At 40.2% G+C, this 26572-nt stretch overlaps 2 protein-coding genes across 3 annotated transcripts in view; both read left to right on the forward strand.

The window, feature by feature from the left end:
* Nucleotides 1-797: 797 nt before the first annotated feature.
* Nucleotides 798-26572, forward strand: part of dna2 (DNA replication helicase/nuclease 2) — a 30421-nt gene continuing 4646 nt past the window's right edge. For both annotated transcript variants that reach the window (XM_087133902.1, XM_087133904.1), the window contains exons 1-26: nucleotides 798-1715; nucleotides 2996-3049; nucleotides 3332-3863; nucleotides 4847-6672; nucleotides 7177-7322; nucleotides 7517-7585; nucleotides 8252-8413; nucleotides 8942-8966; nucleotides 9290-9352; nucleotides 9779-9864; nucleotides 10200-10328; nucleotides 11144-11267; nucleotides 11657-11755; nucleotides 12674-12797; nucleotides 12961-13120; nucleotides 13564-13758; nucleotides 14336-14449; nucleotides 14856-15008; nucleotides 15575-15694; nucleotides 16300-16385; nucleotides 17163-17264; nucleotides 17745-17860; nucleotides 18386-18514; nucleotides 19272-19465; nucleotides 20199-20412; nucleotides 20672-20758. In XM_087133902.1, coding sequence (XP_086990028.1) covers nucleotides 1689-1715; nucleotides 2996-3049; nucleotides 3332-3863; nucleotides 4847-6672; nucleotides 7177-7322; nucleotides 7517-7585; nucleotides 8252-8413; nucleotides 8942-8966; nucleotides 9290-9352; nucleotides 9779-9864; nucleotides 10200-10328; nucleotides 11144-11267; nucleotides 11657-11755; nucleotides 12674-12797; nucleotides 12961-13120; nucleotides 13564-13758; nucleotides 14336-14449; nucleotides 14856-15008; nucleotides 15575-15694; nucleotides 16300-16385; nucleotides 17163-17264; nucleotides 17745-17860; nucleotides 18386-18514; nucleotides 19272-19465; nucleotides 20199-20412; nucleotides 20672-20758 — 5136 coding nt within the window. In that variant the 5' untranslated portion in view covers nucleotides 798-1688. The remainder of the gene's footprint in view (nucleotides 1716-2995; nucleotides 3050-3331; nucleotides 3864-4846; nucleotides 6673-7176; nucleotides 7323-7516; nucleotides 7586-8251; nucleotides 8414-8941; nucleotides 8967-9289; nucleotides 9353-9778; nucleotides 9865-10199; nucleotides 10329-11143; nucleotides 11268-11656; nucleotides 11756-12673; nucleotides 12798-12960; nucleotides 13121-13563; nucleotides 13759-14335; nucleotides 14450-14855; nucleotides 15009-15574; nucleotides 15695-16299; nucleotides 16386-17162; nucleotides 17265-17744; nucleotides 17861-18385; nucleotides 18515-19271; nucleotides 19466-20198; nucleotides 20413-20671; nucleotides 20759-26572) is intronic.
* On the forward strand, nucleotides 20766-26570 carry LOC147799740 (C-type lectin 9a-like). Its single transcript, XM_087133917.1, has one exon. The coding sequence runs from the start codon at nucleotides 23945-23947 to the stop codon at nucleotides 24692-24694; it is 750 nt and encodes a 249-aa protein (XP_086990043.1). The 5' UTR covers nucleotides 20766-23944; the 3' UTR covers nucleotides 24695-26570.

A 26572-nucleotide genomic window follows, 5' to 3' on the forward strand; every position in this document is an offset into this window, starting at 1 on the left:
GTGCACTGCATTTTTAAAAGCAGCGGGCCGTATGTGGTTAATAACAGGAAATGTGTTTATGAAATGTTGAGGAATTGGAGGATAAATAGCAGTCAGCCATTTCACCATTTTAATGGCTTGAAATTGTGAGATATCTTCACATGCCAGCAGTGGCTTGAGTTTGATTTATCAATATTTTTAAAACCGGCAGAGTGTGTGAGGTGTATGTAAGATGCAAACATTCAAACATATTCAACCGTCCAAAATGTCAACTTGTGCTGCTGTGTTAAACTTTAAAGGAACTGTCCAAGGATTTTTTGTTTGTGAAAAGTCACCTCTCGGGCCTTGTTATGCTGAAGGAGGTGACGGTGTCAGTTTGGGGGAACCAAACAAGGCACAGTTGTTTTAGCTGTAGCTGGAAGTTCTTGGACAGAAAGAATTTGTTGGAGTGTCTCAAATTTGGATTCCTCAATCAATGTCCCTTTTTTCTCCTGTATTTTTTGACATAAGATTTTTTTTTTTGGGGGGGGGATATCTTGAATAAAATTAATGGCGAAAACAAAAGGAATCGTGCTTGAAAGAACACAGCCCTTCCTTTTTTGTTTATAGAAGCCAGTGACAAAAACGAGCATATTGAGGCCAATAAATCATCTGAATTTCATTTGTTGACCAAGTCAGTTTCTTATGGCTTGTGACTGGCACTCTCTGTTTTATAACATGAAGGAAGCCCAATTCTGAACAGGGCAATAAGCGTTAACGTCTGAGAAATTTGCATGCAAGTGGTTCTGAAAGTTGTGTTTAAAGGAAAAAATTACAGCGAAGTAATGTTTGACAGGAAATATCTTTGTCAACCAGCTGCCAGGTTGTATGCCTCTCCATATAAATGGAACAAACATGAAATATGTTAATTCCCACTTTGATTTGATATGTGTCTTTCGACTGTATTAACTATTTTCCTGAATTTTAAAGTAAGTGAGGGTATATTGCATCGTTATGGCACTTCAACCAGGGCGGATGCAGAGGGAATGTGGTTAAAAATGACTAAATAACAATGAAGAAAAAGCGGGGCCACACTCCCTGAAATTGCACCACAGTGCACCTAGAATTCAATCCAGTCCTAGAATCCCTTAAGCGGGCCCTGGGCAGCATGTTGTAAGGACTGCGCGCCATGCGCTAGCTCGCATTATGTCATTGCTACTTTAGTTCACGCCCCCACCCCCACCTTTTGGAAAATCCTTGATCCGCCGAAGTTCATGGCATATATATTGAACGCTTGAGGGCGCAATAAATTTGTGTTACCGCGCGTAATTTACATGGCTATCGTCCATATCGCCAGCGCAGCGCTCCATGCGAAGCTTGTCTGTGACTTCTTTTCGTAGAGACTATGACTGATTTCGGTGATTATTTCTAGGCTTACAGATTCTTTTGTGCAAAATACAGCTTAAGCCTGATATAAACATGGTTGTGCGTGGGTCTTTAACGTAGTTGCTTGGTGTCATTACTTAGTGCCATGTGTTGCCGAACATGATAACATGTCAAGTTTGGAATCGTCATGATTGTCGGGTCGTCGTCAACAATGCAATGCATGCACAACAGTGTAGGCCGTCATGATGTAGCTGGTCGAGTCTGGGCTTAAGCCTTAGCTTAGTTAGAGTTTGTCTTCCAAGAAATTTCAAATAAAGGCTGAAGTGCAGCTAGCTGATCTGATCATGGGCAAGACGACAAAGAAATCAGAGGTAAGCCTGTCATGCCTGTCTGCCTGTGTATGCATTCAACTTATGTACGAAATAACCAAGCCTACCGCCCTGTAACTTTGTCTTTGCAAGTTTTTCGTCCCTGAGAACATGTTGAAGTTTTTATTTATTGATCAGCCTATCATTTCATAAGTATAGGCCTAAAATGCCTTATTGGTTTTTCAAAAAACAGAATGTGCACATTGCTTTTGGTTTTTGTGGGGTTTTTTGTGTGGTCATGCTAACTTTGCCGTTGTCATGATGATTTTCTATTGACACTGACTTGGATTTAGACTCTAAAATAAGACCTGATGCAATTTTTGACTTTATGCTTTGTCTATTTCTCTTGGCTTTTTGGGAAAAAGAGCCAAAAAACAAACAAAATTGGAATATCCTGCAGATTAATGAAGTGGATATTTTGCCTGCATCTGTATTTTATTATTTTTTTCATGGGAGTGATACAATATAATTACAAAATTCACCGCTTGAACTCAAGGTCAAGTAGATATAGAGAGTCATAAGTGAGTCCACCAAGAAAGTAGAAATTTTATTCATTGTTTTAAAGTGATTTCTACAATACAGTGTAGAATTCCTTTCTTGATCGGAGGCCCTGGAAAATCTTTTTGAGGAAAAAATCTGAAATTACAGAAGGTCTGAATTCCATCTCATGAGCATGAATTCATAATGTCAATGCAACCATGGAACCAGATGACGGACCATAGTAACCACATTCACTACACATGGTTAGGTACTGTACCAGTATACAGCACCAGCAGCATATCACTCACCAGAACCTTCAACCAGTCAAATATCCAAGACTGCAATGTAATGTAGGATTCATCTCCGAACAATAAAGGATGATAGACCCTTGGAACTTTTTTGGCGGGAAGAAATATGTTATGGCCATTCTCGCAGTCAGACATCAGGGAACTTTTGTGCACTATTGAATAGCACAAACTTAGATTCGCCCCTTTGCCGTGTGTTAAATGTTCGTAGTGATGTCATGCCAAATGTGAGAATGGACCAATGGGATTGAAACCAGAACCTCGCTGTGGGACACACATGAGGCGTAGGCCACTTGCTTCCTCTACTCCAGGGTTGACAATTGTTTTTGTGTTTTTTTAAATTGAAAAGTAAATCAGATTTCTAAAAATTAAGATCAGATTTTTATGCTCCGTCAACAAAGTCTGCTGCTGCCCCTCTTCACTATTTTGAAATGTCGGATATAACTTTCCAAGAGTGGACAATTCAGAGTTCCAAAATTTCTGAAATAATTTTTCCAGGCAGGTACACTCATCAAAGGTCAGACATCCCTGAACAGGTTCTTCTCAAAACAGGTAAAAGACTACTTGCTTCAAAATAACACAAACATTTCTTAATAAAAATTTACAAAGTCTCAATAAAATTTATTCACCATGAAATCTCCCCATAATTCAATGAAATATTGCAAATTTATGTCTGAACACTAATTGCATGACTTTTCCAACTTGATTAGGCTTACCTGATTTCATTTCATAAATTGCTTCAGGTCATTCATAAGTATTCCTTTCCTTTATAGGAGAGTAATTTTTTATCTTTAACATCAAAATATAAATAATTGTGTTTTTTCTTTCTCGTAGCCACCCTGTGGGCAGTCCAAGTTATTTACTCAGGTCTTGCCTGGCTCAAAACCCCCCACAGCACTTCCTCCTAAAACTACCGCCTCCCATCAGTGCTTCAAGATAACAGCTGATGATGACGACTGTGATTTTCAGCCAGTCAAGAAGCTGAAGAGCCCTCCCTCTACAAATGGGAAAAATGCAAAGCCTGCCAAACCGGCCCAAGGCAAAGAGAAGCCTTCTGCAAGGAAATCTGACCACGGGTGCGAGAAACCTCTTACAGTTGACAGCCTGATTGCCAGACATCTGCAGCAAGACAAACTGCAGCAAACTTCCTCAAAAGATGACAGAATTAGTGATATACAGGCTATCAGGAACATTCAGCATGCTGAGAACAACAGTCAGGATTTCTCAAGTCTCGGTCCTGTACAAACATCCAAGACAAATTCCTCGCAGAAAGCCGAAGCCACAATATGCGTCAAACCCGAAGGACAGCCTAGCGGCTACCCCGGTAAAATTGCCTCGCAAGAGAGCCAAGGATCACCAATAACTGGTAGGTATGCTGTTCAGGCCACATCATGCTTCACTAACTTCAGGGGAATGTGAAAGCAGAGTGAAAGTCATTAGCATTGAAATTTGCTGCAGTTGAAATGTGTTAAACGTTTACAAATTCACAGTGTGGCTATTTGATCAGATATCTAGTTCATATTCACTTTCGTGCCAAATGTGAACCGGCCTTTAACATCCGACTCATAAGGGCCAGCTCATACTGTACATATGAAACTTGCAGTGAATTTCGCTTGCATTTAAAATGTTTAAATGTTGGCATTATGAATATTTTATTTGATGTTATGACATCACGGTGTCATGATGTCTCGTTTGTGTTTGCTTTCTCACCAAGTATGCACCATCCATTAGACAAGATGCATGCACATGCGAGCAATTCTTGAAAGTGAAACGAATGCTTCACGCAAGCACGTGATATAATGACCAAATCTCGTGCATTCTCTTTCACAAAAATCGCACAGAGTAAAAATTAACCCCTTCGCGCCGGGACGCAGCAAGACACGACGTAAAAATTGAGATCCTCAGCCCACTTTTCAGCTATTATTCTTGGACCACGCTAGAGCGAACACGGTGTAAGAAGGCATACCCTGGCTCTTGTATATATGGTAATTGGCCTTTGTGTGCAGCCCAGAAATGAAAAGACCGAATTTGCATCATAATCACCAGCTTCACAATAGTCCCCACTTTGAAAAGAGGCAACGAGAATGTGGAAGCGTGAATAGAGCCGCATGCCACCGAACAATCAGCCTTTTCACTGTGTAAATCAAAGCGTGCAGAGCATGCAGGGCCACAAAGTGAGAATTTGCAGTTTGGCAGGTGGCCTTCGTGGCCAAGCAAGGCTGGAATTCTTGGAGTCGGCTTTCGGAAAGAAATTCCCATCATCAAGGGGTTAAGATTTTTTACTTTAAGTTCATACTTGAAAGAGGTTAATCATGGACATGTTCAGGAAAAACTGTCTTTTTAACCCAGTCATTCCAGAAACACCAGAGATTGTTATCAACTCCAACAAGACCAAATCAAGAATCGCTAAGCCACCCTACAGTGATGACGTGACACCCACGAGAAACATCCATGCTGCCTTTTCTACTTTTGTGCCAGAAACCCCAACAACTGCCAAGCCCGAAGATGAGCACACGGCTGAAACACGGAGTAGAATAAAACAAAGAAACACCTCCTCAAGGGGTAGAGTAAGACACTCGCGTAGGGGAGCAAGAAGAAGTAGTGGTGAAGGTCGACCTGGAGAAAACTCATCTTCCTTCAAATTTCTTGGGAAGAACACAGGATCGTGTGTTAATAAAAGAAAAGTTGACTCTCCAGATTTGCTCCAAGAAATGCTTCAAGAGTATGCCCAGTCAGTGAAGACTGTGGATGTCAGAAAGGATCTGCCGACTAATCAGAGTTTGCTCTGTCATGGACTTGCAAAATCTCAGGGAACAGAAAGCAAACCTGATCGCAATCCGTTTGCAAGCAAGTCTGACGGACTGGTCCCAAACCAAAATGCCTACCAAGATGACAGACCAAGAGTCATTGCAGAATTGACATCATCTGTCTGCTTGGAAACATCAGAACACTCCCGGGAGGACATTAATGAGATGGTGAATCCTTCCATCAAATGTGATCTGGACGTGAATGAGAAGCAAGGTTTTGACCCATTAGAAGAGATGCTCCACGAGTATGCAGCATCATCAATTTTGCCAACTATAGACAGTGCTATTTCTAATCAATCAAAAATGAAATTAAGCAAAAGCCTGCGAGGTAAACATGTGATCCATGCTGCCAGACCATCCTCAAAACTCTCAAAGACCTTCAGAAAGAAGCAGAGATCAGACGACAGCCCAGCAAAACTTGGGAACCTTATTAAGACAGAACACAGTGAAATTTTGTTTGAAAGCAGATTTAGTAAATTGGAGGCAGACGAATCTCACCATTGCAAAGAATTGCAGAATTTTTTGGTTTCCACTGCTGTAGATGATTCAATTGACGATCAGATATCAGGCCATGATGCTTCAGAGAAAGATTTACTTGACTCAAGTGCAAAGAAGAAATCAGCAAATCCATTTGCTTTGAGACCATCCAAAGTAAAGCTCAAGGCATCGGTCCTGCATAAAACTAGCAGTGGTCAATCAAAACCAGCAGCATTTAAAACCCGGCTTAATACTCGGAAGAGATCCCCTTGTAAGGGGAACTCCCCCTATGCAAAACGGATGTTAACCAGTCACCCAGTGTATGAGGTTCACAATTCTGATACGGACAGATGTTGTGGGGAAATTAATTTGTCCTCTCCAAATGTTGAGAGGATCCCTGAGGTCCTTGTTGACAGAAAAGCCCACTCAGTTATGACAGCCAAAAAGTCACTTTTTCAAGACGAAAAAGAAAACGTTTTATCCGGGGATAGTGAGGTTTCCAAAGCTGGACCCTCCCCTAGCTCTGATACTAGCCCAACAAATCTGGTCGACAAAACCAACATGTCTGACCCCACAGGGACAGGATCCCCCATCTCGAAAGAGAGAAACTCACCAAGTGTCATGAGAGTTCAAGAAAAATTGCAGGATTCTAGGGTTGGTGGAATTACAGAGCCCCCCGTACAAAGGGAAACAAATGCTCAGCCTTACTTGAGTGAAATTTCAGACAAGGACCAGCATCCACCTTCAGTGGTTCAGGACAGTGGTTGGTTGTCATCACAGGAGAATGTCCTGTCAAGTCAGGGCACTGGTGCATTATGGGAAGACCAACTCAACGACTCATTTCTTGCGGCCATGGATATGGAGTACATGGAGACTGGTGTGAATGCCAAGGTATGGTCAGTTGAAATCCATCTGGAAACTTGTGCGCAGAAAAATGTGTGGCCATGCCTTCCACTGTATAGTATGCAGACATTTTGTTTTTGCTGTTATGAACTGGGAATGAGGCGTTGAATTAAGATGCATTTACTTAAAAACACAAATTCTCACAACATGCACACACAAGAGTCAAGGTGCTCACTGTTTTTGGACATTTTGGATATGAGCATTATCGTGTGCAGCAGAGAAACACATGCAGAAGATGGGTAAGAAAGCATGACAAGACGTATAGTGTGATTTGGAGAAAATATCACTCTGTTAACACTACAAATGTGAAATATCGACCAATCAGCTTTAAGATAGTAAGCAATGGTTAAGGTGTATAGCACATTTTATATTGCAGATTTTAATTTTTTAAAGAAGCGTCAATCCATTTTTTTTTTTTAGAGGTATCAATCCATATATGAATTTGATTTTTTTTCTTAATATGTATTGAAGTTTGTTGCTTTGGTTACACAGGAGAAGAAACTGGATAGCATTGAGTCTCAGGTCACTAGAGAATTCAGTCATCTATCACCGTTTAAAAGCACTTCCCAGAAGAATACGGCCCCTCTTCCTGCCGACTTGAACCGTTACAGGGTTACAGGCATCCAAGATGGCGGCAGGTAAAGACAACTTGAAGACATAACCATTTCAAACTTGCCAAAAGAGATATCTTGAAACATTCACAGAGTAAACATTACCACAGGCGAAAAATGTGTTCGGTGGTTGTCACATTTAGCAAAAAGTTAAAAGAATGAGATGGAGGGATGTCAGTGTTTTAATCCTAAAATGGAAAATGCTCTAAATTTGGTTGCAGTGAGAAGAAGTTACAGTTGCTTTGTCTAACAGAGCACAAGAACAAAGTTTGCTGCCTAAAGGGAACTTGGTAAGTGTGAATTTCACTGTTATTTCCGCATTTAAGTCAAATTGTTTTCTAGTTGTAACATTTGAGTTATATTTCTGAGTTTACGAAGCTCACAGTACTAAGCAAGGAAAAGATTCCCTTTTTCAAAAATTTTGAAGTATCTGTCACATGTTCATATTACTTCCTTGGCAATTTTAGAAATGTTGCTTAGGTTCAGTACAACAGAGGTGGGGCCAAAACAGCAAATCATGCAAAATTCGTCATTCATGCTTCCATTACATTAGTTTCTGATTAGAGTGAAGGCTGGTAGTGTGAAATTTGTCAGGAGTTTTCTTGATTTCAGTATTTTTTTGTCAGGATTTTTCAAAGAATCACTTTCAAAATTGGGAAAATCCTGGTTTTCCATTACAGTGTTTTTATATGTGAAGTTGACATAGAACACAAGAAATGAGTATTTTAAGGGATGCCCCTAGGCAAACAAATGTACATATCCTAGACCCTATGCTTCTGTGGGGCCCTCCAAACCCTCTGGCAATTATTTCGTGTATATTTTATTTTCCACCAATTTCAATCCTTTGGAAACAATACACTACTAGGTCAGTTACTTGTTTCCCAAGTATCAGTTTGCATTTTCTTTGCATCGTGCAAGTAACTCAGTTTTCCAAACTTTGCAACTCCTCTCTCAAGGCTGAATACTCTGGTGGAGGAAGGCGACATGGTAGCCGTCCACGGACGGTTTGATTCCAGCGGGATGTGCACCATAGACCAGCAGAATCACTTTCTGGTGGTTCACCCTGACCGACTGCTGACTGGCACCAACATCTCTCGCAGTATCCGCTGCATGAGGAGGTCAGTTTCCCATTGGATCTGTGTATGAACTATTGAGGGTGCTCTTGCCCATCCGCAAAGGTCATGTGAGAGTATCCATAGTGTATGAGAGAAAAATCAGCAAATGCAAAGCTCTTTGAAGACAATAAGTTGAATATCAGCGTCAAATTGACGCTGATATTCAACTTACTTCTGATTTTCCCTAGTTTGTAATATAGGAAGTGATATTCAACACATCAGCAGTCATTCAAAGCATACAACTATTGACTAACCCAGTGACAACAATCAGAATCCATTATTGTCGTGCATCACCTTGTGCACATTTGTGTTTTGAAAAATGCCAACATCAATATCCACCTCAAGTTTGAGAAAGCGTGAGACATGTAACACTGTGGTGTCATCTCAGTGATGTTGTCGCGGATTAGTTTGTAAGTTTTTGTGTGAACAGTCTACGAAGCCTTCATTGGAATCTTCATATTGTAATTTCATTTGCATTTTTTCCGTTAGTACTCATCCGAATGAGTGGTATTTTTGGTATTTTTGTCCCAGGTCAGTGCTGAGTGAAAAGTTTAAAGTGAGTATATCTCTCTCTAAAACGGACATGAATAGAATCAAATTTCATTTTGAGAACAAAATGTTTTAGCTTCATGTTGGACAGGAATCGCTCTATGTGGTGATCTGAATTAAACAAATTTAAATGGCATTTTACAAATTTGGTCCTTTTTTAAAGCTCCACTTTTTAAGCTGTGACTTAATCATCACTCATTGATTACAATTAGACATTGACAATTGCCCAATTAATTCTTGGCTTGAGTTCTAGTCCATTTCATTTGAGCGACATCAATGGAAGCTGTCATTTCTCTTCACCAATAAATGAACACCAACCTTTCTTTTTAGGGAATGGACAAAGCAAGTAAACCCATGCTCCTAGGTACCATACTCCATGATGTTTTCGATAAGGTAACTTATTTCTTGACTTTGTTCAAACTATAATGCATAACATGTCTCTGTAAGCAAATAGAAAGAATATTACCAACTTATCCTGTCATTCCTAGATCTCAATGCAGTTTTGGGAAGTGAAATATGAATCTTTGCAAATAAAAATAGAAGACTTTCAAACCTATTCAAAAGGTTCTTTCATTTGTTAATTTAACAGAAATACATAAAAGAAAAAGAGTGAGATACAAAGTTATAAAACCATGCTTCATGACTTCTTAATTTCAAATTTTCACAAAGCAATTTCCACAAACAATTTCTAAAGATGTATTTTGGCGGGGTAAGTTTTTAAATGTACCACACGCTAGACTCACAGGGAAGAGTCATCCACAATCTGTTCTTGATATTCGGCATTCAGTGTTTTTTTTATTATTTTGATTACGATTTCAGGCGATAGAAGGGAAGAATTTTGCTGCAGAAAGTCTTCTAAAGATTGTTGACAGAGTCTCGCACCAGTTGCCCTACCTCAAAGACATGTGAGTAGTCGAAAAAAGACACCTGGTGGTCGGACTGAAAATGTTGCTTTTTAATTTAGTCCAATTTAAGTTGTGAATTTTTTTCCGTTTTGGTTACGACAGATAAGCCCTGTTCTAACCCTTCATTGTCTTGTATCAGTGAATATATCTCACAGTGTTATCAATTTGCCCGATATTTAGAATATACTAGATATAAGTGCTTAGTGTGCAGCAAAACTATGCATTTTGCAGACTCTGATGTAAGAAGTAAAGAATAATTTACACCCAATATTTGTGGCACTTCAATTTCAACCTAGCATTACGCTTTGGTCTCTTTCTAATTTCTTCGGAGCTAGGTATGCTGTTGGTATGACTGAGCAAGATGTTCTTGATGAAGCTCAGGAATATGTTGGACCTATGAAGCAATGGGCAGACAGATATCTGCAACCAAATCCAAAGCAGAGTGCCACAGTAGATGTCAAAATGTGAGTTAGTAAGATTAAACTTTATTCACGCCATTGAACCCCACAACACCATTGATATACTACCCCAAAAAAGTTAAGCACCACTTTTTCCTTAATTTGTAATTTTTTTCCAAGCAATGAGTGGGGTCTACTTTTTTCATTTTTTGTTTGTTTGTCAACATGGTGATCTCATTGAAATAAAAGATTAAAAAATGTTTCAAAACATCAAATGCACATTTTCAGCAGTAAAATATCTCACATAAAAAGTATACACAAACTAAAAAGTGGTCCTTAACTTTTTTGAGTAGTGCACATTTTTTTCCCGATCTGGTTGAAGTCATGAATAGGAGACCTTAAGGTATTACAACCGTTAGAGTCTGCTGTATGCAGCATCTTTCTTTTTTTGCTTAATTTTCAAATCTGTGAGACTTAAGTTACAAATTCATCCATTATAAACAACATTTTCTATCACCTCCTATAGACTGTGGAAACTTAACTGGTGGTGTTTTCCTGCAAACAGATTCAGCATGTTGTTAATGGCATTACTGTGACTGCGTGTCTGGGATATGTCAGTTGTTTGCACAAGCTTTCAACTTTACATCGATGTACATATCATCACCGTTTCCTTCTGTTTGCATCATTATGCATTGGCTGCCACTATTTCTGTTGAATTCTGTTCATTTTAATTGTTTTTAATATATTTCCTTCTCCCTTTCGTTCAGCGTTTTGATTTCCAAGGCAATGTTTTACTTTACTGCGCTGCTCTTCCACTGATTTTTTTTTAATTTCACATTTTTGTAATGTCAAACAATGTTCATTATTCCCCAATCTCGTAGGCCCGGACAGAACCACAGTGAGAAATATAATGTCTGTATTTCTGGGGTGAAGGACATTGAAGAAACAGTCTGGTCTCCTAGGTGGGGGACAAAAGGCAAGGTGGATTTGACAGTAGAAGTCAAGGTAAGTTACTTCCAAGATTCAGACTGAATCCTAGAAATCTTTTCCAGAGATGAAACATGGAGGAGCTTCATTTTGACATTTGACGGTTGCGTGGTTGACTATTGCCAAAATAACAAATCAAAACTTTTATGTCAGCCAAACATCGCCAAATTCACTTTTGATTATGTAATTACAAATCCTTTTTACGTGTTGCAATCTCTTTTTTTAACACTCTTTGTACATTTTGTTACCTTCTTTATTTCTTTGTGACTTGGCACTTGATTAAAATGTTGGATTTCATACAAGAGAGGAAAGCTTTGAGACTCAGACGATTTATTCTCACATTGATGTCCTCTCATTGAATGAATTCTTGTCAGTACCCAAGTAATTGCTGATTATTTTGTGTCAAGATTCATCAACGGAATCTGCAAGGCAGGAAGACTCAGATGACTGTCCCCCTTGAGCTGAAAACTGGACGACAGACCAACTCCATCGAGCACAGGAGTCAGGTAGGAGGAGTTTGGGAATCTGCTGCTTGTTGTATATTTAACATGAAGTGTAATTATCAGATAGTGAAGTGAATGGAATTTGTTTTGGATGAGACGTCCAAACAAAATTAACTTGCTTTGATTGCCTATTAACCACTTCCTGCCGGGGACTCCGGAATCGGAGACGTATGGTTTATATGCGTGGCCCGGGTCTCCGAACTCGGACAAAGGAAACAGGGCCCTGTAACAAAAGACCGTACTCCGAACAAAAGACCAGGCTGCTGGGCATTATCAACATTTTTCACTCTCAAAAGTGGTGATAATCCAGCCTTGTTTTGAAACGGTATACCAGAGTTTCGGGCATTGAGAGCGAGCGGATTACCACCAGGGACAAAAGCGCTCCACCGCCGCAGTGATGAGCCACACAGCACCACTGCACGCTAATCTGGCCCCTATTGAAAAGAGGTCAGCAGTGCACTGAGCCAGGTTCGTGAACAAAAGACAGTTGTATAACACCGCACAATCTGGGCTCTGTTTACAAGGCTGCAGGCCTGGCTGAAACACTCAGGCGTCAATGAAGGTCACCTGTCAACTTAGAGTAGTGCCTACAGATTACTCTGTGCGGCTATAAACGACCGTTAAATGAAATGATGAATTTTTGAAGGATTTTGAAAACGGAAAAATGATAGTCATGGCGGCTCAGCATCATCAACATTGAAAAATGCCCCGGCATGAAGTGGTTAATATGAACTTGAATAATTCTGTGGTGAAAGTTAAAGTTTTAGTGGAATGAAAACTGATTGATGGAAAGTTTTTTGAATTTTGAAAGAGCAGTTGTTTATAAGATTGAACAAACTCTTAGGTTTTCTGATAACTTTTGGGGGGCCATTGCTTCACACTTTGCCAATCTCACTATCTTCTTTTTCCTTTCCTTTTCAGTTAGTGTTATACAGTTTAATGCTGGATGACGTTCTGGACGGCCCAGCCAGTGACTTGGGTCTGTTGCTGTATTTGAAGACAGGAGCCATGTTGGCTGTCCCTGCTAATCACATGGACAAAAGAGGTCAGTAACAGATTATATTGACTTGATCTCTTGCGTAAGAGCAGTTGGAGTATTGGAATGCCAGAATCCCTGAGAAGAAGGTTCAGAATAATTACAAAACACCAAGAACCTAAGAAATTAAGGGTGTGACTCAACTGTTACCGTGCCTGGTTTTTGTCACCAGAACTCATACACTTAAGAAACCAGCTTGCATACTACATCAGCCTGCGTGCCAAGCTGGCTAATGATGGAAAGTGGATGTTGCCGTGGTTACCAGCCCCAATCGAGGATGACTTCACCTGTGGCCATTGCCCGCAGCTGGTCAGCTGTGCGTTGCTACAGAGGTAGGAAATTGTTGAGTTCAAATGTCTTTGTTTTTTCATCTCAAGTCTCTCACAAGTTCATCACTGCAAATCCATGATGTGGGTCGTACTGCAGTAATTCGGAGGATGTCTCAGTGTATATCTTTTTTGTTTTTTCCTTCAAATTTATGAAAAGAAATCTGGCTTTGCTTTGCTTGTCGCAAAAATGTTGTGGTAGTTATGAGATTCTGGTCAAAGAAATTGCCTGATTGTTCATTTGAGTAGATTTAGGTTTTGGATTGTGTGATTTCAGAAAATGTTGAACTCATCCAATGACCGTTTCATTCAAAAGCCATTCATTCTTTGTATAAAACTGGAAAAAGTAGCAAAGACTGGGTGACTTTGAAGTTAACTTTGCTTCCGTTCACCAGTCTTGAAGTCAGTGCCTACTTCATGCCATTTTTATTTTCATACCGCTTTGACAGAATGGACAATGAGATGGGTGTTGGTCACCAGTTGAGTGAAGCTGGGCACCAGTTCTTTAGGGACCAGCTTAGCCACCTGTGCCCAGCCCATGTTGAGTACTTCAGTCACTGGTATTTGCTATGCACCCTGGAGGGTATGGCAAGTGAAAAGAAAAACTTAACCAATCAGATCTGGTCAACGACGGCCCAGGAAAGGTAAACAAAACACTGTCCCTCTTTGCAAAGATAATTGTAACATGATGAAAGCTATTGATGAGGTTCTAGTGAAGGGGAATATAAGACAAAGAGACAATTCATAGAATAAAGGGTGATTTTTTTATGACAGTGTTAGTGGCATATATCTGCAGAAATAGCGAGGCCCACTTTTAGGGTTGGACACTTTGCTTGAAGGATCGGTATTATACCTTGGTATGCAAAGGTTACCCCTGAACAAGACGGAAAAGAGCATTCCATCCTTACTGATTCACAAAAAGATCAGATACAAATAAGAATTGTGGACAGATTTAAGTAAGCTGCAGTGCCAAAGTTGCTGCGGTTTTTGCTTTTAGTGAAACATGAACTAACCCTCATAGAGAGTACTTGCCACACGATTGATGAGCCACTAGTAAACTACCATATGACAGAAGACGGGTTTTAGGACAGTTTAGAGAGGAATATTAACCAGCCTCACTAGCTGTTCCAATGCATGCATACAATGACTGCATTTGTCTTATAATGGCATACCAAGCTAAATTTCGGAGCAATTTTTGACCTTTATGTATTTGTTGCCCAGAGAGCTGAGCAGCAGGGGCCAGTGTCTGAGTGGTTTACTGTTGGCTGGATGTAGACACAACAAAACGCAAGACACCTACCATCTTACCTTCAAACGATCAACCAATCATCTTGGGTAAGACACCACTGCTGATAATATCTTCTAATGTTCCTGTGATTTTAGAAGAGGGGTTTTTGACTCTCTCGGGGCAGTTTTAGGCACCAAGTTTGCTGAAGCCAACAGCACCCTTTGATAGCAAAATTGTGAAGCTAGCTACATGAACATCCATTTTTTAAAATGGTTAGAACTGTTTTGGATTTTGTTGGATTCTTTTGACTGGTCTTGATTCTTTATTCCTATGATTTCAACCTTGAACTAATCTCATGAATATATTTTTGGTGGACTTGGTAATGTAAAGTGTATCAGCTCTTTTCTGTTAAATTTTACTTGTCTTTACAATATCTTGCAGTCATCATTTCTCTGTAAGATGAGAACTTCTTTGAAAGTTGGTACATTGCCAAGTTTTCATTAATTCCTCCAGAATTGTGCATCCCCCTAGCAAATCCATATTAGAGTTTGACGTTTCCACTGGAGATCGTGTGGTGGTTTCCGTAGAGGGAACCAGGCAAGTAGCGACTTGCACAGGGTTTGTAGAGAGCATCACATCTACAGAAGTGAAAATCAAATCAGAAAGGTAAAACATCAGTTTTTGTCGTCAGCAATCGTCGTTTTCATACTTGAAGTTGTAATTGCTTGTAGACCCCAAACCCAAGCATCTGTTGCCAGTAACTCCAATGTAGGACTGAAAAAAATTCCAGAGTTTTGCAATGTCTTAAACACTTTACTCTCAACTAGCAAAAATAATGGAGTGCCATCTTGCATAACTGTAACCCCCAAGGTTGTGTGTAAAATTCTATGGAAATGAGAGGACTGAAAACTGCCAGGTTAAGTCATAGTTGAATACACTAATCATGTAAACGGTGAGCAGTTTCATAGCATAATTACAGCGTCCTTCAGCAGTTACATTGGGTTTGTCATCCAGACATGAAATCTATACGATGGTGCCAATTTTAAATCGGTTTTCCCACACAACCCACATTCTGTGAAAGCATATCAGCAAAGAGAATTTTGTAACCTGAGCGACGACATCATCAGAGGATTCTTGAATTTATTGTTGCTCATTTGTGTTTGCAAAAGAAGGTGAAACATCATTTTTGTTGGTAATTGACGAGACAAAGTTATCCAATATTTTTTTCTCAGACCTTTACAGTCCAACGGGAGAGGCAGCCAGGCCTTTCGCATGGATAAAGACGATGCTTACAACACCATGGCATCCAGTCTGGTCAATTTAGCCCAACTGATGCGCAATGATGAAAATGCGTAAGTTGTAACAAAAGACGTAATCCACATAATCATTCACGCTGCCAACGCCATTTGAGACGTCAAATCCAAAAGTTTGTGTCATAATCTGGAATATTTAAGTTTTGGGGCCAATGCTAAACAGTGAAACCTGCTAGGTAAAACAAGATTTGCTCAGCAGAAACTGGTTACCAGCTAAAATATTATGTGTTCTGTATCTGGATGATATGGTCAGCAAAGCACCCAGAGGACACATCACACCAACTGTATTAGGTTTGCGCCTCGCGTGGGCGTCTCACGTGGGCATCGTGCCTCTACATTTGTTGTGACTGCCTCTCGGCCTGGAGATAAGAAACAGTGTTTTCATCAAAGCACTTTGCTTGGAACATTCTTTATCTTTATTGAAAAGGGATGAGCAGAGATAGGTTGCAAACAGGAAGGCAGAATGTTACTTAAAGGTAAAAGCAGGTAAAATATGAGAAGATTTTAGTCCTTTGCTGTATACTTGGAAGATGAGAAATATGTGCCACTGGGGGTCTTTAGTTGAGCTCTCTCATGGTTTGTTGAGTGGACTGAGAAAATATTAACAGAAAGACTTGAAAATGTTTCTTGGAATACTGTTTTAGTTTCCGACTTCGTAAGCTCATAGTGGAACTAAGTGAACCAGGGTTTGACAGTCAACCACAGATTCCTGACTCCGCCAAGGCTAAAGGTAAAGTGACATGGAAAGATGGCCTAGATTTATACAGTTGATAAAATTTCACCTGTGTAAAGCATACAAATTCCAAGTTTATACAAAACAACCAAAAAAAATGACTGCCATTCATTCATTCACTCACTCACTCACTCACTCACTCACTCACTCACAAGCCTAGTTTCTCACCCTAAGTGGTCCTACGTGCATCTTCTAGCCAAGTTCTTTTCTTTTATCCATAAAATTCACCAAGCATGGATTGTTAGACTCTACACAGTGTACGGACTTGATACTTGGGCTCTCGATTATGAGGAGTTGTCTAGATATCAGTACAAAAAGGGTGCTGAAAAATGTCCCGATATTTGTGAAAGGTCTTGGACTCAACTTTAAGTACAAATTCTTTTGCAAATATTGGAACATTTTGCATGCCTGCGTCCAAACCTTCATATTTCTCTTATTCAAAATCAACAGTATTTTTGTTTGTCCACTGGATTCTTTTCATTACATCCGACACTTCAGAGAATTTGAATTCAGAAAAAATGTCTCGACCAAAAATACCATTCGACAGTAGCTGACAGAATATTATTGGCAATGTTTTTACTCCTAGGGAAGAAATAAACTTTGGAGTTTTGAAGGGAAAAATATCAAGGCCTGATGAATCTTTTTTAAACTGATTCAACTCTAGTGTCACTTCTTTTATGAAGGAATGTCACCAACAGAGCAATCTACAGGCAAATAATTCTTCATGTTTTGTCTTCCAGTTGTCACATTGGCATTTTATTTTGTTTATTTTAGTGGCTGAAATCTTAAGCTCGTTGAATACAGATCAACAGACAGCCATCAATTCAGTATTGAAGAGCCACGATTATACATTGATCATTGGCATGCCAGGCACAGGTAGAAATTTGGGATCAGTTTGGTTATGATTTAATTAAAATCAATTGAAATTGGATTTGAAGATTGCAGCTAAAGGTGTTGCTGGAGCTTTTGACATTGTTAATTATTTCTTTTTCTTCTTTTTTCCGGTGTTTGACTAGAAATAAATTCAAAATGAACTGTATTACCCCTTCTGGTTTGTTAGTTTTTTGGTCATTTCGGTATTTCTTTTTGTGTTGACTTGGGATGTTATGCATACATTTTATGGACTATTTCTTCACAACACTTGAGTAAATTTGCAGCCTTCATTAGGAATTTACAGAAAACATTCTTTTTTATGCACAGGCAGTTACTTTTTACTTCAGAACCATTGACTACTGTGAGATGAGAAAAACATTTATGTTTAATTCCCCTTACGTCAGACAGTTAGTAGAATTTTAAACTTCCCATGCTGGACAGTTGACAAATGTTTCAGCTGAGTTTGTTGAACTTTGCTTGAAGGCAAGACAACAACCATTGTGGCCCTGGTTCGCATCTTGTATGCTTGCAATCTCTCTGTACTACTGACAAGCTACACACACTCCGCTGTCGACAACATCCTCCTCAAGTTAACCAAGGTAGGCCAATTTATTCACTTCCATTTTAGCCTTCTCTGCTTGTTGCAAACCTGGGTGACCTTAACTCGTTAACATTCATTTGACAAAATTGTTTGAGGCTGTGCTTGGTGGAGTATCGCTTTGCCATGCTTGCAGTACAACCATTTTTGTCCCAGCCTAAAAAAAAGAGTCAGAAGTCACCACCAGCACTTCTGATGTTAAAGGCCTTGATATAAAGAGAATTTAGCGCGATGAAATCTGTTGGAATCAGCCCTAAACATTTGGAATCCGTGCAGTGTTCATTTGCATCAGGATGTCAAAATAAGTGAAATATCAAACACAGGACTCAGTTCCCCCTTTGCAATAAAGTAAAACCTATTGCAAAATAAGTGAATTGGATCATTGCATGTGGTCACATTGTGTACAAATTATTAAAGAAGACAGACTGGCTCCCACATAGTACCAATTGTCTTGTCCGCATTTCACATACTTGATTCAAATACTGAAATCGGGAGTGTCTTTCCTGACCATTTTCCCTCTCTTTAGTTTGGCTTGTCTCCTCTGAGACTAGGAGAAGTGCATCGCATTCACCCTGAACTAGCTGCATACTCTGAGAAAGAATTGCTGAGTGGAGCTAGGAGTGTCCAGCAGCTGGCTTCGCTCTTCGAAACAAAGGTGAGAATTATCCATGCCATCTACCACAGAACAGAAGACATTGTCGTTCACTGAGTCAGAATCACCTCTGAGTGAGTTTTTTTACAAGCAGCATTTGTTTTATGTCCTCAGAGTTGTAATTGTTAGTTCAGAATGGTCACTCGTCCACTTTGTAAAAATAACTTCGCTGGATAAAAGTAACTTCACTGGAATTCCACCTTACATTGTCTGGTTTACCTGCTCTGCAGGTAATGTTACCCTTTGCCTAATTTCATGGAGATGGTAAATGGCAAACCTGGCTTGACAGATTTATTTACCCGGCAAAAAAACAAAAAGTTAACCAGTCTTATGTAATATTTGTATGGTACTTTGGTTGGTAGCCTACTCATACCAAACCATGTATTTTCTGCACTTTGCAAATCTTATGTTTAGTAGATAATATGGGTACGCCTGTCGCAAATCAACCCAGTAAAACCAGACTGTAATGTATAAATTTGACATTGCTCTGCAACTCCTTGCAACTTATATTCTGATTTTTACAAAATTGGAACTGAGTCAGTCACAGGCCAATCACAAGTCATGCCACAAGTAAATTTGCAAGTCAGTTTATAAATCGGGTCTGAACTGAAGATATGAGCATTGTCAAAGGCACCCCTCTGTCACAGTCCATTTAAATAGCTTTTTAGGATTTATTTAGGACTGATTGACCCGTGAGTGACTTGATTTGACTTGTGACCAACTCTCAACTCTGCAGTTTTCCTTCCACTTTTCATCAAAGCTTATTGTTGCTACAACTTGCCTCGGTGCCAAGCACGCCCTCCTGACCCACCGCATGTTCGACGTCTGTATTGTCGATGAGGCTTCCCAGATCAGCCAACTGGTGTGCCTTGGGCCGCTCTTCCATGCCCGGCGCTTTGTCTTAGTTGGTGACCACAAGCAGCTTCCTCCGCTTGTTCAAAGTGGTGTTGCAAGGTAAAATTCTCCCAAGTGTTGGGCTGTGTGTTTTGTGCAGAGGTGTAGAAGGATATTAGAATAAACGATAATTCAATTTATAAATGGAAATCACACTTTTATTTCGTAGTTTTAAATTTTTGTCCATTTCTTTACATCTGAATATGGAATTGAAGAATGAGTCAAATTCATTTGTAGAGAATATGAAAAATTTCACAACTCTCTCAAAATGAATTGTCATGAACTAGTTTTAAGAATGCTAACTATGGAAGTGTAGATGAGCCATGACCAAAAATTTTAAGTGCTGTCTTGCTGTGGAGTTGATATCTTATTGTGGTGAGCTATCTCCTTGCGGCAAGATGCTAACTCGTGGTGGTAAGATAGATACCCAAGAGATAATAATTTGCTGTGGCAAGGTAAGAACTTGCTGTGACAAGGTAGAACTTCCAAAACATTTTTGTTGGTTCTGATACTTCTACACTTCTGGGCTTACGACAGAATTTCATTCTAAAAATATTCCCCAAATTATTTGTTCAAACTGGCAATTTCTGGTATTTTGTGCACAGTTCACAGTTGTCATGACAACTGGCTTAAATGCGTGCTTTTTGTCATACACTCATGAAGAAATTTGACTACAACAGTTGAATGTTAAAATTTTACAGAGCCTCGCTTGTTTGGGAGTCGTTCTTCTGACCAGAAAAATTTGTATAGAAAAGAATGAGCTTTGTTCAGCTGTTCTGTTTCTTTTCTGCAGGCAGCTAGGAATGGACGAGAGCCTTTTCCAACGACTCGGTGTCAAACACGAGGCCCACCCATTGGCCACAGTCCAGCTGAGTCTCCAATACCGAATGAACTCTGACATCATGATGTTGAGTAATGCGCTGGTGTATGAAGACAGGCTTCAGTGTGGAAATGAAAAGGTTTCCATGGCAACACTGCGTCTACCCAAATGGGATTCTGTCAAATCGGTAAAGATACTTCCTATCCCTTGCGATGTATTCATTTGAATTATTAAGTTAGTCATTAATATAATGGCCGATGTTGAACTAAAAAGACTGACCGTAGTTCTGAATGCAGATTTGAGACTGGAGGAAGGGGAAAAGAATTTGTATTCAGCACACGGTCCTTTTTTTCTCTTTTATGAAGCCTTAAAAATGAAAAGTACTTTTTGGATGACGTTATTAACTGAGTGTTGAAAGTGAAAATGATTTAAAATTCTTAATGCAGGAACTCTTAGCAGGGTCCGGTGACAATTCATGGACACTGAAAGCTCTCCAGCCAGCAACCACTGTATGCTTCCTCAACACTGACAAGGTATGCATTTTGAAATATGGGAACTGTGTCAGGAATTTAACAGAGAATGGCACTTTTATAGTTCAGTGCAGTGGTGTAGGTAGGTCTTGTGTCGGTGGGAGGGAGGGCGATTTTGGCAGTCATCATTAGCATGATCACATGCTATATTCTGACAGAGCTTTGGTGACACTTTCCTCCATTCTGACCTGTTGTCCATCCATGATCTTTTCTCTCTGCCTCAAGAGCTGCTGCCATTGGCTTTGCCTAAAATTGTTTTTCCCTAAAGTGCTGGGTGCCTTAAACTCCTCAGAACAAAATAAAAAGAAATTGTTTACATGCCTCAGGGAGCAGATGCCCCCCCCATACACGACAGTTCTGCGTTGAGCACACTAGCATTGACAATTATTGCGCTGCAATTTGTTGGTGTCTGGAAGCCAACACGTGTATCTGCTCAGTAGAGGGAATAACTGATATTCCAAATAATAGTGAGTTGTGACCTGTGACACTCAGACATACACTCAACGTAAGTGACTTAAACACAAAAATTACCGTTGTTATTGAAACAAGTAAATGTATTCAGAGATTACTATGTATTCTGTTACATTTCCGCAAATCCATAGAAATATATCGGTTACAAATCCTCAGACTCGAGGGAACTCTCAACCAAGCATAAAAGTTGCATCAGAGGACTGATAAACAAATATTTCCGTACACAGTCAAACAGTTGTTTCTCTTTGTGTATTTCGATGACAACAGAAGGTTCAGTTGAATAATTAAAACTTCGTTAATAGCTATTGTTTGCACCGAAAAGCAGCTTTGTGTTAAAGTATTGATGCTTTAAAAAGCTTTAGCTAGCTGTCATGACCGCTACCACAATAGCTTAATGCCTCCAATTACTAGATCAAATTTTAATGAAGGTTTGTCCTTTTTGGCATTGCATTGCTGTGTTTTGTTTCAGTGGTCAGCTAATAATACACCCATTCAAAATTTTGAAAAAAAAAAAGGTCAAAGTACCAAAATAAAACAAGTGCTTCATCTGTCCGTGTATCCATGTTTGTGCACAGATGCATGGAAAACCCAACCAGAAAAGGTGTTGGCACTTGTATGGCTGCATTTTTTATTTCTGATCTGAGAAATGAGTTGAAAAAAGAAACATGTAAATCAAATAATGCCTTTGTATATGCTGCCTCAATAGTTGGCCAAAAAGAAATGTTACCAGACTTGTGTGTCATTGCATCACTGTTCAAGCTAACCTAGGACCATCGCGTTTTGAGTGTAGTCTGAAGTATAGTTCCTGAGGTCTTTGCCCCTCTTCATGAGCATTGGTCGTGGAAGCCGGAGGGGGCAGGAGTGGCCCTGTAACTTTTTTGACTGGGCCTCACCCCCTCCCCCACTACGCACTTTTGGCAGGTCCTTCTAATGGGGTGTGGCTTAACCAACTACCAGCCGGGGACTCCGAAATCGGAGCCGTATGGTTTATATGCGTGGCCGGGGTCTCCGAACTCGGACAAAGGAAACTGGGCCCTGTAACAAAAGACCGTACTCTGAACAAAAGACCAGGCTGCTGGGCATTACAGGCATTTTTCACTCTCAAAAGTGGTGATAATCCAGCGTTATTTAGAAACTGTATACCAGGGTTTGGGGCATTGAGAGCAAGCGGATTACCACCGGGGACAAAAGCGCTCCACCACCGCAGCGATGAGCCACACAGCACCGCTGCATGCTTATCTGGCCCCTATTGAAAAGAGGCCAGCAGTGCACTGAGCCAGGTTCGTGAACAAAAGACAGTTGTATAACACCGCACAATCTGGGCTCTATTCACAAGGCTGCAGGCCTGGCTGAAATACTCGGGCGTCAATTAAGGTCACCTGTCAACTTAGAGTAGTGCCTACAGATTACTCTGTGCGGCTATAAACGACCGTTAAATGGAATGATGAATTTTTGAAGGATTTTGAAAACGGAAAAAATGATAGTCATGCCGGCCCAGCATCATCAACGTTGAAAAATGCCCCGGCACGAAGTGGTTAGTGCATCGGTCTATTAATAGTTGATGCCTGATGGTCTCACGGTTATCCCCCCCCTTTGGAAATGGTTCCACCGCTGCTGTTCATCAGTACTGGGAGACGATAAATTTGAAAGAATGCAGCCCAAAAAAATAATCAAGTTTGATGGGCGCAGTCTTCATTTTTGTAAGGTTCCGATCCCTGTGTTCTTAACACTTGCCATCAAGGTAATTTAGTTGAAGTTATTTAAACACACCAAACATACCAAGTCTTGTGTTTTCATCACATTAATTTTTAAAATATGAAGGCTTACTCGTGGTGAAATATTTGCTACTTTTTCTTTGTACTTCAATGGTTCACCTGTCAGCCGTGTGTCTTCAGAGCAATTTGCTCAGTGGAGTGTAATGTTGCTAATGTATAGAGCATGCACAATGCATTACTTTGGCCGAGTTTTGGCTGTACTGCTGCTGGTAAGGTGGGCAAGGCAAGGAACTGAATCTAGAACAGTCCCTTTCTAGGATGCATGCAAAAGGGAGGTGTGCACCAACCCGGATGTATCAAGCCCCTTTGGGAAAGTTGGCTTTATCTAAGCACAGCCTGTGGATGTCAGCTATTCGAGTAGGTGATAATTTGATGGACACAGTTCCAGATGGCTGATTTCACTGGTTAGATTTGACCCAAACTGACTCATTTGTAAGTGCTTCTTGTGGATGATTAATGAATTGGAACCATCCACCGTGACGTTTTGTCCAATAAAAGCTTGAGACTTTCTCCTCCTCATTTCAAGATATCAAGGAAATGAGAGCAACAAGCCATTAGCAAGTTGTGCCACCAAAGGATCATCATTTAAAATTCACGATTTCCAGAAGCTGGCCTTCAGTTTTTATGCAGTGCACATACCAGGCTCCTACATGCACAAATAGATGTACTTGTGTAAGTGGGTGGTAGCAACAGACTTAAGAAAGAAAAACGGAGGAGAGAATGACAGGTAGCGATTAGTTGCTCTGAAGCAGCGGTCTCTGCTTTGCAGCGGAACGGAGGTAAAAACTTGGCTTTTGCAGTTGCACATTTATGTTCATGGACCTTGGGAAACTAATCTGCCTGACTGAGCCTAGCTGCTTTTTCAGTGGAGAAGCTTAGCTTCAGAATTAAGAAAAAGAGCTTTAAATTGGATGCTAACTGTTGTCATCGTACTTGGATAACCATGCCTGTTTGTTTTCATTTGCCTACAATTAGTGTACTATTCATAATGTTTGCTGCTGCTGTTTCCAGTCTGGAAACACGCAGTAATGGCTGTCCACAAGACTGGTTGCGTTACAACCAGTCATGCTACTTTATGTTTGCCAATAGCCTGTATGACTGGGACCGGGCACGGGCAGTCTGCCAACAGCAGAATGGAGACTTAGCCGTGCCCAACTCCCAGGGCGAGAACGACTTCATCTGGCAAGTCCTAAACAAAGCCATCATAAGGAGCAATCCTGACCGCTACATATGGCTGGGTTGTACTTACGACAGGACTTGCAAAGGCCGGGTGGAATGCTACGGACGAGACCAGGGCAACTATACTGGCCTGAATCCATGGAACAAACTGACCCATCCTGGTTGTTTGGTGCTGAAGTACCGCATTGGAGTCTGGGACTTGTACAATTGTACAGACAACAAGCCCTTCATGTGCGAACGCAACAGGTGCCGTACGCCTCTGCATTGCCGCACCGTGTCCCCTTTGGACTTTGGTCGTCACATCCCGCCCTACTGTTTGCTTGGCCATGCCTTCAAGGAGACTGTCATCGCAAGTCCTGTGCAGTGTTGCTTGGCATGCATTTCAGATCCCCTCTGCCACTCCTTCAATTTGTCAGGAGAGTTGTGTCAACTCAACAACGTCACTGCATCCCAGGTAGACACCAAGAAATTCTTTATGCCAGTGGAAGACTGTGCTTACTATGAATATGAGTGAACATCGACTCCTCGTCTCGGCACAAGTGTCATACCGGGTAGAGCCATGTACATTGTAAATTTATATTCTACACTCTGTCATCTGTCCCAAGGGACCCAAGCTTGTTGACCTGAAGAGCTGCCACAGTACAATCGTACATTATAGTCGTTAAAGAACAGCATCTTCACTCTCACGTAATAAAATGCTTAAAACTGGATTGGATCTAGCATTAAATTGCAGGATGAGAAAACCAACATGAACTAAAACTTGAGGGCCAAAATAATCAAACTGAAATGGTTTTAGTGGAAAGGAGCCATTTTAACTCTTGTGCTACCTGAGAAAACCCACTCTGAATGTACATGTACAGTGTGTTATGTTCGTACTTCTACTCTGTGAGTAACTTGAAGGACATGGATAGACTGGGAAGAGATGGACATGGAAAATAGCTTGGAGTTTGGAGAGGAAAAGCCAAGTGTGCATTACAGGACTGTCTAGATTATGAAAGCTTAAGATTGATAACATAATAAATCTTACATTATTCATTTAATCGTTTTGCAATTTGTTCATAATAGCTATGCATGAGAGTTGAAATGTTAATTGCTTCCCAATGATACAAATGAAAAAGATGGTGATTTACGCGTATATCAACATGAAAGACATTGAAGAAAGAAAAAATGTTGCTCATGTTTCATCATTGGACTTATACTCTCTGTTGAACAAGTTTAGTCTTTTGTGAATTTTGCACCAGATCAGGAAGAATCTGAGATTATTATTTATTAGTCATTTGAGTCATTTGTAAAGGTAAATTCAGAAATGCAGCTCTCAAAATACTGCATTTCCTACACGTGCAATCGAAATCCTTCACATCTACCCTAAACTTGAAAACTTTCCAAAATGTTTTGAGGCATTGTGGTCATGATCTTGTGAGTTGTGTTGTCCAGATTGAAATGCCTTTTTAACGTTTGTGATTTCACAGGACGAAAATTTGTTGTGACAGCACAAATTTGCCATTTCCTCTAGCAGGATTCCTTTGCCGTGTTTCCAACCATGGGGCAGTCGGGCACACACATTTCAGTGACCATCTCAGTCCTTTTGACCAATGTGTTGTCACATGACACTAAAAATCAAAGAAAACACCTAAGAACAGAAATCTGAGCATTTTTGCCATGATGTGTAACCTTCTATTTGCTTTGACTGGTGAAGAGAGGCACAGAATGCAAGATTAGTTTATTTAAGATGAAATGGTTTCAGAGGACATTTTTAGATGTTCCGTGAGAGAGCCTATTGGCATTGTCATCACCATTACCACCGCACTGCAGATTTTGTCAACAGTTTTGGCCACCTCATGCCCTCCAGCACCCTGGGGGAACCCTGGCTCTGAGTTTCAACAGAACTCAAGCTGTTCCTCTAAATGTTCCACTTTTCTGGTTGCATCATTCATAATTCTAAGCCCAATCTCTTGTAGGGTTTTTCAGCTGCGTATTTTCCTTGTGTACACACTACTCTGTTGCACATAAATGGATTAAAGATTATCTTTGCTGCTTGCAATTAAATACATGTATATACAGATGGTGAGAGTGAAAAATTTGATGATTGAATTTACTGTTCTCTGTTAGTGTTTGATTGCTTGGTCGTTTTTTTGTTATTAAGGAACTAAATCACTATTTACCCTTGAAAGTGAGATAAATTTTATACAAAAACTGTGTCCTTCCAAGAATCATACATTTTGAAATAAATTGCAATAAAATTCAGTGTGCATATTCAACAAAATAATCATGACCAGTAAACAGAAAAACAAAATGAAATTGATGTCATTCACAACTAGATGTATTAAAGACTTTGAGAGTCTATTTTTATGGTTGTTTTGTAGACAAGGGAAAACAGCCATTTTGCGATTTT

The sequence above is a fragment of the Acanthaster planci genome, linkage group LG03, assembly GCF_054643075.1.
Source record: "Acanthaster planci isolate LZ-2023a linkage group LG03, COTS_SCS, whole genome shotgun sequence".
Taxonomy (NCBI): domain Eukaryota; kingdom Metazoa; phylum Echinodermata; class Asteroidea; order Valvatida; family Acanthasteridae; genus Acanthaster; species Acanthaster planci.